Below are 14,784 nucleotides of genomic sequence, written 5' to 3'. Positions count from 1 at the left end.
GTGTAATTCCCGTGCTCCCGTGCTCCCGTGCTCTACATAATGCTTCTAACACAGTGCCTAGCCATAGGGAGTATTCATCCAGCATATATTCAAGCTCTGCCTGTTGAGAGAAATTTCTGTTTTTTTTTTACTGAATGGACAGGAAGCACGAATTTGATGCTGGTTCATATAGACTATATCATTTAAGCTTCACAAAAAGGCTACAATGCACACGTTATTATCCCCATTTAAAAGGGTAGGACGTGGAGGTTCAGAGAAGTTCTGTAATTTGCCCGGGGTTGTAGCCACACACGTCATGGCAAAAGTGGGATTTGAACCCAAATCAGCCCCACTCCAAAGTAGGTGGTTTTTTCTACTGGTCTTTGGTGGTATAAAAATGAATAATTGATATTTAATGATATGTAAGTCAGAAATCTTGGAATGTTTACTGTGTAGAATTTATTTTCCTTTTACTCTAGCTTGATAATGTTGAAAAGTTCACTTTAATGGTGTTTTCCAAGAACAATGGAAATAACAATGTCAGTGGAATCCACAAGTAGCTATCACCACCTAGTTGCTACCTAGAAAAAAAAAAAATCAGTACTTCTAGGACTGTGTTGGTTGAAAATATGATTTTTTTTTTTTTTTTTTTTTGCGGTACGCGGGCCTCTCGCTGTTGTGGCGTCTCCCGTTGCGGAGCACAGGCTCCGGACGCACAGGCTCAGCGGCCATGGCTCACGGGCCTAGCTGCTCCGCGGCATGTGGGATCCTCCCGGACCGGGGCACGAACCCGCGTCCCCTGCATCGGCAGGCGGACTCTCAACCACTGCGCCACCAGGGAAGCCCCAAAAATATGATATTTTGATATCATATTTATATGATATCAAATATATGAAAATATTTTAATGAATATGTTTTACAGCATGGCTGTACTTAGAATTATTCTTCTGATTGTTTCAAACTTATCTTTTGTGCTACTAATGCTTCAGTTTGTTGTGCTTCAGTTAGAGTGAAATAGTCATAAAGTGTAACTTTCATAAATGACTTGAAGTATTTCGTGAATAAAATTGATCAAAGGTGGCTGATGGATTTTTTTGTTGTCACTCCTTCTTTAATCTGTAAATGATAACCTAGTAATCTGGCCAATATTTATTCTTTTGTAATTTAGTTGAAATATACTTCAGGTTAGATAAAATACGATATAGAAATCACTGGTAATAACTATATATAGAGAGAGAGTTAGATTTGACAAATGAATGAGAAATGTATACCAGTTATCCAGTCCACAATGTTTACCTAGAATCAGAGCTTGCGTCTTCATTGCAAAACACACTGTCACTTTAGGCTAATTCAGTAAACAGTAGCTCCTGTTGGATTGCCTGGTCTATCTGTTGCAGTTTCAGCTTTCAGAGATGACTACAGAGTGTTTAGGGGAGAATAAAATGCACAAAAACAAAACTATTCTAATCTAAACTACTTTAACTTCACAGCCCCCTTCCTTGTCAAGTCCTTGTCCCATACTCTCGCATGGTGTCTCATGTCTGTGGCGGGAATAATGCTGTACCTCACATTTGTGTAGCACATAGCACTTTACCAAGCCCTTTCACTTAAATGTCGTTTGGATTTTGCACTAAGAGCGGCATGTAGATATGCTGTTGACCATAGCCTTGTCATCTAGGCAGTGTGCTTTCAAAAGCAGAAGGCTAAAATGGCCAGGGCGATTTTAAATATCTTTAGAACTATAGGAGAGTCTTAGCAAAATTGGGGTCGCTTTTGAAGAAATAGTTGCAACCATCTGAATTAACCTAATTATCATGTTGAACCCACACATGCGAATGTGTATCTATCAAGTCTTTCTAGTAGTCCAGAATTTTCTTAACACTCAGAAAGTGTGAGTTTGACTTTCCTGGGTGGGAAAGGCTCAGTTATCTTCTATAGCAGTACCTGTTTATCCAAATATTCATGTTTCATAAGTAGACATCTTTTCTTCGTGTACATTCTTTCAGGACTTCAATTTTTGACAATATGATTTTTATTCCATATATGACCTATTTATTTCAATTCTTTTGTAAAACATTTAACTCTCATTTGGATTCTTAAACATCTGAAACAAGCAATTATGGAAAAGTATTCAAATAATATATATAAGCTATTAATGTAAATAAAGTTATCCATGCAGTATTACAGAATAATATATATATTACACAATAACATATGTAATAATATATATATTACAGAATAATAATAATATATTACAGAATAATATATAGTGTAAAAGTACTTGCATTTAGAAAATACGTATTAAACCATTTTCACCTCATAAATTTGTATCTCTGGCCTTTATAGTGATCCGCTAGGAGTGTCAATTTTGTGTTTTAATAAGAAAATTGTAATAAAAATTTGGGGTTTCATTTAAGGTGAGGTTTTTGTATTCGGGTTTGTTTTTATACAGTAGAGTTTAATCCATGTGTTGCTTTTCTTCAAGTATAGTTTAAAGGAGTACATTTGGAACGTGTTTTTGGAAAAAGCATATTAATGTAGCAGAAGAGACTTCAGTGCACACTTTCGAAGAAAAAGTTTCTGAGCATTAAGTGGTAAAAGGCAATAATAATTCAAATGATGGTAACAAGCCAATGCTAAAAAGAATGCATGTTCTGTGTATCCAGCCATTTCACATGAACTAACCTCGTTTAAAAGAATACATTTTCCATTCACCGTGCACATACGTGTAATCATTTTGACTAAAATCAATTGCCATTATCATGCCAACTAAATCTGCAGTAGAATGTATTAGTTGCCAGATACTGTTTAATAAAATATTGTTTAAAATAATGATGGTTGAATCCCGGAAATGAATAGATGCAATTTGTAATAATTAGTTATAATGCCAAGAAACACTCCAGAGAGAAAAGTTAATGTTAATTTTGAATGTGTAGTATCTCTAAATTGCTATGGTAAAGCTTATGTTATGGTAGCGAGAAGTGGCATTTTATGCTAAAATATGTTGAAATGTAGAGATGAGCCTAATTGCTTTTCTTTCTTTCCTGAACATGGTAGGACCTGATCGTTGCAAAACGAACCCGTGCCTTAATGGGGGCACCTGTTATCCTACTGAAACTTCCTATGTGTGCACCTGTGTGCCAGGATACAGTGGAGACCAGTGTGAACTTGGTAAGATGTTCTCGCGTGAAAGACTGTAGCGCTTTTCCAGAAGATGTACTGGGGGAGAATTTATATTGCTTGAATCAATCAGAGGATTTCGGAGAAACCTATGTGTAGATGAATTACATGTTAAGTGAAATTAAAATCTTAGAGTAAGTTAAGTAGGGTGTGGGAAAGAGGGATAGATATTTACTGAATTTTGTTGATATACCCAAGACTCAGTGAAGCTTACTGGGGTCAGCTGTGTCTTTGTGTGTTTTTTACACATAGACTTTACAAATGTAAAGTAGTGTTAAGTATTGACAAATATGTTGATCTGTCCCCACATCTGCATATCAATAAATTATCAATTTAAATACAAATTTTGTAAGAAAGCTCTATTTAAAAAATAGGGAGTTTTTCTGTTTTGAGATAACTTGTTGCTGTCATGTGGAAAAGGAAAGCTTCTTCTCTGGCTGTCCCCAGAGACCAGCCTCACCCACCTCTTCCTCAAGACCTTGTGACATTGTTGTCTTCCTCCTCTCTTTTGGGTTCCAAAGAATATCACTGTCTCTTTACTAAATCAGCTCCTTTTACTCCCATTCTTATTTAGGTTTCCTTTTCCTTAAAAAATTCTTTTAAAAAGGACCCCAGTTTTGATTTGGTTGAATATAGATGTTGACTCTAGAAAAGAAATGATGGGATCAACCGACTAGGTGCTCCTTCCGGCAGCACCATAATGGTTTACTCATAATGATCAAATAAGGAAGGCCCATGGATTACACTTTAGATTACACAGCAGTATTGAGATAAAACCCCCAGCATTCATGTTAAAAGAATACTTATCTTTAAAAAAAAAAAAAATCAACAGAGCTAGTAAGCTCAATTTGTGTACTAATCAGTGAGGATATAGAGATCGCAATAGATAACATTTAAGAAGTAATTATATTTTAAATATCAAATTTACATATATGTGTATAAAAACATTTCTGTTGCCCCCATTCTTTTTCACATTACAATCAGTTAAAAATAATTTAATGAGTTATTATATGTGAAGCTGTTAGATCAGTGTGGGCACTTCGTGAACACTATAAAAGTATTTGCCAGCATTATTATATAATATTTTTCCTAAGGCCATTTCTTTAGGAAAGAATACAGTATATACCTCTTAGAAATTTAATTTACTTTGTATATTCATTTTTAATACTTAATATAAAGATTAATTAAATTTTTGGTGGAATTACAAAATGCTATGGAATAAAGGCATTCATTTCATCACAAGAGATCATAGAGGTCTATGTTAGAAAGGTTGCATTTGATACAGATTGAAGTTGGGGAAGATTTTGATAAGTGGGAGAGGGGGACTCAACGCAGCAAACAAAAGCACAGAGACCACAAACTGCAGAATGCATCCGAGGGGCTACGAGTATTCAGGATGCCTACCTAGGGGTTTGTGAGAGAGAAACATTGGGAAAGAGTATTGGAAAGCAGGTTGGATCTAGATAGGTCTAGGAAGGTCCTGGATCCAATGTACTGAAGAGGTTTACTTCATCCTCTAGTCAAGTGATTCTGAGACTTTAGCATGCGTGAGAATCCCTTATAGGGCTTGGTAAACTACAGTGTGTTGTTCCCATCCTCCACAGTATCAGATTCGGGAGGTCTGGGGTGGGCCTGGGGACATGCATTTCTAATCTCAGGTGATGCTGATACTGCTGGTCCAGGGGCCACACTTTGAGGACCACTGCCCTGGATAATTGGGGCCCTTGGAATGTTTAGAAGCCAATGAGTAAAATTATCTTGATTGTGTCTAAAGAAGATGACAGGCAGCAGAGTGAAGTATATATTGGAGAGGGAAGAGCCCAGAGGCTATGCTCCGTTAAGCATTTTCAGTGTTCCACATGTGAGGTTATCAGAGTGTGAGCTGGGGTAGGGAGTGGGAAGGCTAGGGGGATTCTTTATTGGTTTTAGGACTCATGTGACTCATCTAAAAGCAATGGAGATAATGACCCTACTCTGAATATATTTGAAATTTTCTTCGGGTTGCCAGATGTAGCAAATAAAAATATTAGAAGATCAGTTAAATTTGAATTTTGGATAAAAAAAGATTTTTTTTTAGTATAAGTATGCCCTAAATAAAGCATGTGACATACTAAAGTTTCTCCTTTTTTAATCAGAAATTAAAATTTAACTGGCTATCCTGTATTTCACCTGGCAATCTTATACTAAATAAGATCCTTTGACCTGTTTTGAAAGTACTTTTGTGGCCTTTTATGATTTTGTTTCAGATTTTGATGAATGTCACTCTAATCCTTGTCGCAATGGAGCCACGTGTGTCGATGGGTTTAATACCTTCAGGTGTCTCTGCCTTCCAAGCTACGTTGGTGCACTTTGCGAGCAAGGTAAGAGCTCTTGCAACATTTGTATGATGAACAGGTTGATACTTCAACTGTTAATTCTAGACAGCCCTTTTTTTTTTTTTGAGCAATTTTGGCCATGTTGCAAATTCTTTTTTGCAGAGGAAATTCGTAGGTTGCCTAAATACATTAGTTTCCTGATGTGTTCGTAGCTCACAACATCTGAACAACAGTGTTGATTTGATCATTGTTGCTTTACTGATAGAATGGAATTGCAGACAGGCACACTGAGCTGAATTTAAGGACATCTGTCCACCTAAAGGAATGTTGTTGTATGTATTCCTCCTGGGGACAAATTAGGCATTGATTTTAATCCATGTATGTGGCTTGTACCAAGGAGTATTGAATTCAATGTTAGTTGCCTTTATTTTCTCCCCCTAAGCACATGAGACTCAATGGGCTTATTGTTCATAGTCAATCATCTCTGGAGAATGAGTTAATACAGTTGTGTGAATACGTTCGTCTTGGCTTGGCAAATAATACAGAAAAGATATTGTGAACCAGGTTTCTTTCCTACTGAAGAAACATCTACTTTTTCTGAACGAAAGAAAGGCTTAAATTCATGATGGCTTGAATCGTGTGATCCCTGTAATTTGCATTTTATGGCCAACATGAGATGTATTTTGGGTGGTTTTTTGTTTTTGTTTTTGTTTTTTTTTTTTGCGGTACGCGGGCCTCTCACTGTTGCGGCCTCTCCCGTTGTGGAGCACAGGCTCCGGACACGCAGGCGCAGCGGCCATGGCTCACGGGCCCAGCCGCTCCGCGGCATGTGGGATCTTCCCGGACACGGGCACGAACTCGTGTCCCCTGCATCGGCAGGCGGACTCTCAACCACTGCGCCACCAGGGAAGCCCTTGGGTGGTTAATGGTAACAGCACACTCAGTTTTGGACCATCGATTTCCTCTACTTAAAGTCATACGGTGGTTTGGCTTTGACAAAAGTGCTTAATGCCAAACTTCCATTCCACCAGACAAAACGAAAATGAGTGTCTAATAACTCAGGCACGTTGGGTCTGGCTTCACATTCAGCTTTGCAGCATTAATCTGGATGGCACCACAATTAAAGCAAAAGTAAAAGGAGCATGCATTGAATTGCCAGTGGAAGGGGATGGGCGATGCTTGGGTTTTTTAGGGTTGTTTTTTCTTCTTTTTCTTTATTGCATAGGATGGGTCTGTTTCAGAATTTTAAAAGGTAAATATGATAATTGACCAGACAAGATCCTCTTCTTTAAGAAAAACAGTGAGAAAGATGCTATTTGTTGAAGAAAACAAAAGGGTGAGATACTTGAGACATTCATATATCTTATTGATAAAAACGATTCTGGCTTCGCTTAGTTCCAAGTATAAGGAGTGATTCAAAAAATCATTTGTTCAACAAGTGTTTATTGAGAACCTACTGTCTGCCAGGCACTGTTCTGGGCACTGGCGATAGAGCTCTGAATAAAACAATGTCTCTGATCTTCCTAACCCAGCATAATTCTTGGCAGGGAATAAAAAGAGATAGTATTTGTTGGATACTTTATAATTTACCATATGCCTCCAGGGTACACCATTTCCTTTGGTTAACAGCAGTATTTCCGTGGGTTAAGTGGGCCAGAAATTGAGGCTCAGGAAGGAAAAGTGATGTGTTCAAAGTCACACAGCTAGTAAATTAGACAGTGGGCAAAATGAACCTAAGTAGCCTTGGAAAGCCCAGTTTTTTCTCAGTATCTTCATTCTTCTAAAGTAACTTTTAAATATAAGCATTTTATTTAGATGTGAATCTGATAGATTCAGCAGCAACATCCTTGGAAGGGAGTTTGGGACCAATTACCTTTTTCTTCTCTTTAAAAGAATATTAAAGGGAAAATTTTAATTTTTTTCTCCATTTCTGGTACCACCTAACTGTCAGGTATATTCTATTTTATCTTAAAGCAAGTTTAACTTTCATCCACATTATTTGCTGAGAAACAGCTATCCCAGTCTGTTTACCAGATGCAGCTGTGCTCCTGTGATTTATTGCCAGGACACTGATTTTTTTTTCCTCTTTCCAGGTTGCCTAAGAACAAATGTTTTCTTCATTAACAGCAGTATTGTTGTCTAAACAGTTTTCTATCCAAATTTCGGTGATGACTGTGTTGTTTCTTCAGCTGACCTATTCTGTTCTCTGCTTTAGAAACTTCACAACTCCCAATAACTCTGAAATAGGGGACACATTTGGTGGAATGATAACAGATCTTAATATCTAGAAGAAGGTCTTAGAACATTGGAGAGACAGTTCTGTACAGTTTGCCCCCAAAGTCAAGATACAGCTTGCCAGCCAGAAGTGCTGAAGTGTTGACAGTTTCTTTAGGCTTGAGGGCTACATGTCAGAAGTGTTGAAAACATTACCTATATAGCATAAAGAGAATAGATTTTTAGTGAGATTGTTTAAGAGTGACAGTTTCAGCTTCTGTGGTCACAAACAAGTGTTGTCGTACCCTTCCCCACCTCCCCCGAAACACACAGGCAAAACTAAATCTGGGACTTTGTAATGTAACCTATGCGCTATGTGAGTTTTAAAGTATAAGAAATATTTCCCAATGTAGGATAACACTTAAGAAAACATCAATCCAAAAGAGTTGCCTTTTAATAGATGATATGTATGTCACATTATTTTTAGGTAAGTTGGAAAAAACAGACTGCTTCTGAAATTCTCCTTTCAGAATAGCCTCCTAGAAGATGCTGCTTGATACATAGTCCTTAATTACATATGTGATGAATTCATGAATAGCAAAAATTAGGTGAATCAGTGTGGATATTTGGCTTTTTTAAAAAATAAAAACTCGTCTGTTGTATGATTTGCACATTATTTACAATCATTGGGAAGTTATGAGAGTACAGATAAATAATCTGTCCCTATTTGGTTTTAGCAGAACCACTGCCTCTATGTTTTGGACCCATGTCCTGATAGGAATATACACACCTGTTAATTGAGGAAGGCATTATAACAATGTCGTTGTCATGCGTCTAAATTTTAGGATCCTTTGGTGTTTTGTGTGTGAGAGGAAAAATACTTAATCTATCTCAGTGATAAAAGACAAAGAAAGAAAACCAGACTAAAACCATTTGGGTTAATAGAGGATAAGAGTGTATAGAATAATTTTTTTCTGATATATTATTCAGTAAGTTACGGCTCCTCCAGAAGCTTAAACTGCGTGTCTTCAAACAAATGATCATTTCCAAGGTTAAGGGAAGCTATGCTATTACAATATCATATCATTGACTTTGTCAGTAAGGGTAGTCTAAAAAATTTTCCAACTCTCCTCCCCTATAAACTAACCCCTTCATATGTGAAGATCTGTTTCCTCCCCACTCTTCCCACCTCACTTCTGAAATCTTCCATGGGAACTCCCCCCCCCCCCCAAAAAAAAATCACTACATCCAAGTAGCCAAAATAGGCTTCACTCTTGGGTGCCAAGTGCTACTGTGATACCAAACCACCTAACTGTGTCTTGAGTCCTTTCCTGTGAAATTTGGTGGTGTCCAAACAACTCTGTAATATAACTCAAAACTTCCGGTGCACATTGTTTAAATCAATTAGTCAGCTGGCTCTAACTAAGCAACAGGCCTGATAGACTAAACTGAAATAAAGACTGCTCTCAGAGATAAGCTGCATCTGTTGTATGATTATGGTCTAAATCACTGAAGCCAGGAAAAAATTAACTCTCTCACCATGCAAGCTTTCCCAGAATTACAGGACGAGGAGGAAATGCAGTGAGAATCAGGAGACAATATGACTTTCAACTTGACCACCAAGTCAGACATATAAAACGAGCATTCATTTCATCTAGTAGAGTTTTATCTTCATCAACCAGTAAAATTAGGGGAGGGGAGGATGATCATGAGATAACCTGGAGTTTTCACAGTGTCTCCAATTTCATAAACTTCGCAGTTTTGTTAGTTTTTACACGTAACTAGTTCAGTATCTTTGTGAGATGTTTCGTGAAAGTTAAGATTGTTTCTATTGATTACTAACATACAGTTTAATCTCACCTGTGAGTGGGCATGTCCAAGGGAAGATTGCCAATGAGAATGCAGTTCTAGGGACTTCCCTGGTGGTCCAGTGGTTAAGACTCCACGCTTCCACTGCCAGGGGCACGGGTTTGATCCCTGGTCAGGGAACTAAGATCCTGCATGCCGTGTGGCACGGCAAAAAAAAAAAAAAAAAAAAGAGAGAATGCAGTTTTATGAGCAAGACAGCTTTCCTATGAAATACTTAAAAACTGGCAATCTAGAAATTATAGCTGAAGCTTACTGCCAGTGCAAAATTTAGACATATTTGAAAAGTGTTTTTATCTCACCAGGATACTGGTTACAGTGTGCTTGTTGCAAAAGAGAAAAATATATATTTATATACACATACACATATGCATATGTGTATATGGTGTGATGGGATGAGGGGTACTAAATTAAAGTCATTCTTGATAAACTTCAAATCCCGATGCTTTTGCACTGGGAGTTACCTATATTCCCTCTCATTTTGGGAAAAAGGCTCACAGTCCTTAGCTATATCCCAGAAGCTGCCGACTGATGAAGAATTTTTTTCTTCTCTTAGTAAATCTTACAAGAGGCTGTGGCCATCCAGCTCTCTCTTCCGGAAGTGGGAAAGGACTATTTCCAGAGCCTTTGAAGTCCTTAAGCAAATAGAGCATTCATAATCCTTTTAACCAGAATTCTTATCTTATCACTTGAATGATGCTCTTTAGAAAAGTTGTGTTGGCAAGGAATTAGCCCCAATTGCTTCACAAGTGAGTCAGTAGACACTGCAGTCTTAGGAGGTTTTGAATGGCCCCTTTTCCAGTTTTTCTCCTGCTGAAACTGGCTTTCATCAGGGAAAGAGCAGTTTGATAGTGCCTTTCCAGTCCTAAGATGTATTGCCACCCACTTGGCAGGAATAATTTGGGCTCCCTTTATCATAATTTCTTTGTCATCATGACCAAAATTTGTGAATCCCTTGCTTCGAGGACATTGCATTGATATTGGCTTGGGTCTTCTGTGAACTTTTGGATGGGTGAATCAAGTCTGAATGACATAGATGAGTTTAATAAGCCCCTGCCTTGTTTCTTCCCAGACACGGAGACATGTGACTATGGCTGGCACAAATTTCAAGGACAGTGCTACAAGTACTTTGCCCATCGACGTACGTGGGATGCAGCTGAACGGGAATGCCGTCTGCAGGGCGCCCATCTCACAAGCATTCTGTCTCATGAAGAACAAATGTTTGTGAATCGTATGTACCAAATATACATGGGTTTTCTGAAGCTTCATTCATTCTTACCACCTTCTTAGTTTTTCCTGTATCTAACTGAAAACAAATAGCTTTCTCCGTTGTTACTCAACTTATTAAATCCTTCATCTGTGAACTAAAATCATCTCTACTACATGAGCCCCCTACTTTGAAAAACATTCAACTGTAACATAGAAAGGCATTTCACGGTTTGCCAGCAGTAATAGTTGAAACAGCATGCTATAGGTCAAATCATATGAAATTACTATTTGATCATATTTTGACTTAAAGAAATGACCACCTCTTATGTTTCCAGTCTAATTCTTGCCAGGCTTTTGGTCTCTGTTTTGAATATGTACATATGCTGTCTAAAGTAAAAGAGAAAATTGCGTTCAGTTATTTTTATCCCAGTAATTAAAATTGAATTATAAATAGCACCCTAATCTTATCCTCTGTGCATAATTGGTTCTCATCCAAGTTTCTAATTATTTTAGACCATAGAAAGTGGGCCTCATATTAAGAACATGAATTGAGGGAGACTGAAAGCTAATGAAACTTATTAACAGAGCTGTTTAGTAACTCCTTAGACTATAGCAAAGAGAGGAGGGCAGCTAGCTTTTATGTAGAAAATATGTAGAAATTTTTTGCTCATGAAGCATTGTTTGATGCTCTATTAAATATGTTCTCGTGATGCCTGCTATCTCTTAGAAGTTTGTTAATTTGCAATCTCAGTAGAGGTTCATTTAACTTTTTTTCATGGTGTCTTTGCCTGTGACTCATTTCATGGGGAAAGTAATTATTTTTGAGGAAGTTTTGCAGATCTGTCCAGTCTAGGTGTTCACCATTAAAAATGCTTTGAGAAGAAACATGTGGCTTCCAAAATGAGGCTAGCATGGGTGAGATCTGTCACATTTTATTGGTTCACTGAATTTTTGCCAATTGCACAGTTTAATAAAAAAGTAAGTGGAAAGTTTGTATCATGAGTAAAGATGGAAAAAAATGCTTAATTGTCGTGCACTGCTAGGGAAATACTTGTCCACGTCTGATATTTTAATGTTTCACGATATTTGCAAACTAGCTTTTTGGTTTAAAACACATTGGGCAGAAGAACAAAAGATAGTAAGACCATGAAAGATTTTTATGAGCAACTAAACAGAAATCCAGCCAGAAAAGAGGATGCATGATTCATGCCAAAAATAGTTTGCTTTGATACATTTCGTCCATATGTGGGAAAGATAATAAAATGTCTGTGTTGTTCCCCTTCTCAGGTGTGGGCCATGATTATCAGTGGATAGGCCTCAATGACAAGATGTTTGAACATGACTTCCGTTGGACCGATGGCAGCACACTGGTAAGTTACTGATGAAAATGACACTGATTCTAGAACTTGGTACTGTGTGTTGATTGCAGAGGCACCGTTAGACTGGAGACCAGTTAAATATCTTGCTCAGGGTCACTCGGTGAACTAGACGGGGGTTAAAAATAGAGGTAGTTCCCTGACAACTGATCCATCTACCAGGGCTCCAATCAAGGTGGCTCTCTTAAAAGAATAGTGTATCCGATTTCCATTGAACCCGAAAACCGCAGGCTTAGCAGAATTGCCTCAGGTCTGTATTTCAGATGGTTATCTTTGTTTTGTATAGCTTCAAAGCGAAAAGGAAAATAATACACATAAGAGAAAAGGTCCTTTAAAAAATACCTTTTCTTCTTACATAATTGCCCTGGAAGTCTGCTATAAAGCATGGCTCATTTTTATCCAAGCAAACATGCTCATTTTTTACATCTTAAAAAAGATTGTTGAATTATGATCTTGTAAATTTCCATTCACTCTGCTGACTAATTATGTGGTTTTTTAGCTTTTTCTACTTCTTGAAGAAAGGAGTGATTTGATACCCACATCCTTGAGTAAGCTGCCATAAGGTTCTTAAGTCAGGATGGGTGAAGCTGTTTTGAGTCACTACTAGTAAATACACAAGTCTAATTCTTTAGAACTAGTTCAAGTGTGGTTAGCTATAGTGGTGGTTCTGGGCTCGGGCTGTGCATTAGAATCACCTGGGGAGCATAATTAAAAAACTGGTGTCTAGGCCTCAGCTCAAATTCATTAAAGCAAAACCTCTGGCAGCTATATTTTCTAAGTGTTCCCTGTGTGATTCTAAAATGCAGACAGAGTTGGGATCCACTGGGCTAGACAGGTGTAAATTCAATTCTAACTGAGATAAACAAGAGGAAGACTTGAAAATAAGCATACACAAGAAGAGTTTAAAAATTAAGTTTCATTCATTACTGCCATTCATCTGGATTTAATGAGTTTGGCAAAACGTAAAGTTCATTCTAGAACAGAGGCCAAACGAATAATTTTCAGAAGTTCTGCTCTGCCTGTTCAGGAAAGCTTCTCTGTGCTCTCCTGGACGTGCCCCTCAGTTTATGTCTGTGTCACTCCTTGTACTCAGTGCTTCGCACTCATTTATTCTCCACAGTAACTTTAAGAGAGGCATTAAGCGTTTTGTAGGTAAGGCAAGGGATGGTCAGTTAGGCTAAGCTATTTGCCCACAGTCACAACGCTATAAGTGGTGAAGCCGTAGGCTTTCTCCTAGCTGGTACCTCCTTGACTTTAAAAAGGGTATCCCTTATCACATTTTGCCTTTAGGAACCCTAAAATAAAGGCTGGCTTGCCCTTTCTCTGTCATCACTCCTTATGTTCAGTCAGCACTGTTTGTCATTTGTGTGCATAAGTAGATTATTTGGCAAGATGCAGAAGAAGTAGGGAAGGTAGATTGTTCATAAAATATATTCCCCGTAAGGTATAGGATTACATCTCCTACATCAATAGTCTCATTTTCTTCTAATTGTCCTGGGTGGATGATATATCTGCAATTGTTGTATCTGTATGTTTTCATTTTGCTGAAATGAATAATAATTTCAGGGAGATAACTTGGTCAGATTAGTAGTGGTTGGTATAGCATGACTTCTTATGTATTCATTTTCATTGAAGATAGAAAATTTTGTTTTTACTAATTTAATTTATAAGTGAACATAAAAATTAAAAGGGTTTTTTCCTTTATATTACAGATAGTTAAGACTTTTTATAATTTTATTAATGTATATTATAAAGTATAGGCATTTAGTCAGTTTTCCCTTGTTGAATGGAGGCTTCATTCCTGTGGGAGAAATTAGGTCTAGGATACCCAATATTAAGTCTTCCTCCCAAAGACTTTCCCTTATAAGTGGTCCAGTAAAAGTACAGGCTCTTGTGAGCTGTGGTGCAGAAGCTAGAATGCCAAGGACTCAGGTGGCCAGTTGCAGTTGCTACTTCCTTGTGCCTTGCAGACCTGGACCACGACTTATCTCAAAGTGTAACTGTTGGCTGGGTGCCTGTATGGTCCTGCCATGAGCCTAAAATAGTTGCATTTGCCACAGTGAAGTGAATGTAAAGTCTGTCATTTGCAACATACTGACCTGATAGGCCAAGTCCCTGACTGTTTCCAGTCTGTCCTTGGTTATATAGAATTGATTTGTATATTTTCATTCTCAGCGTTTTTCTGTTTTACTAGATGTCTATTCTGGTCTCTCCAGTAGCAATTCAGCTCTTCAGAGAAGTGGTTCTCTTGCCTGATTTTTATTTCAGAAGGTGTGTAGGATAAGGCCCTATGCCCCCTGTGAGCTTGGTTAATGGGACTGAATATTGGCTTATAGCTGGCAGATGAGTGAGGTCTGTAAATTATCTTCGGGAATGTATCTTGCCTGGCAGGTGCCATCCGGGTGTGCTTGATTTCATCACATGTCATTATTCCACTATGCTGAAGCAAGCCAACTCAACTCATTATTTTGTCTGTGTCCATTAATTTTTAATGGACTGTGCTGTGAAATATACTGTGAAAAAAAGAACTTAATTACAATTTCCATAGTCTAGACTGGTCCTAAATTTGGTAAATAAGTGGGCATTGCACTTTGTCGAAGGAGAAATATTGATCTTCCTATGAGATTTTCAGAGGAAGATAACAT

General features: G+C 37.8%; 1 protein-coding gene across 4 annotated transcripts in view; it reads left to right on the top strand.

Moving 5' to 3' along the window:
• The window catches only part of VCAN (versican), a gene marked incomplete at both ends in the record, with an annotated part of 100,571 nt that overhangs the window by 64,585 nt on the left and 21,202 nt on the right, over window positions 1-14,784 (top strand). For all 4 annotated transcript variants that reach the window (XM_082836359.1, XM_082836357.1, XM_082836358.1 and 1 more), the window contains 4 exons: window positions 3,037-3,150; window positions 5,406-5,519; window positions 10,627-10,785; window positions 12,051-12,133. In XM_082836359.1, the coding sequence (XP_082692485.1) occupies window positions 3,037-3,150; window positions 5,406-5,519; window positions 10,627-10,785; window positions 12,051-12,133 (470 nt within the window). The remainder of the gene's footprint in view (window positions 1-3,036; window positions 3,151-5,405; window positions 5,520-10,626; window positions 10,786-12,050; window positions 12,134-14,784) is intronic.

This window comes from Leucopleurus acutus (assembly GCF_964270905.1).
Source record: "Leucopleurus acutus genome assembly, chromosome: 3".
In the NCBI taxonomy this organism is placed as follows: domain Eukaryota; kingdom Metazoa; phylum Chordata; class Mammalia; order Artiodactyla; family Delphinidae; genus Leucopleurus; species Leucopleurus acutus.
Note: the sequence above shows the minus strand (reverse complement) of the source record. Positions and strands in the feature narration are given on the sequence as shown.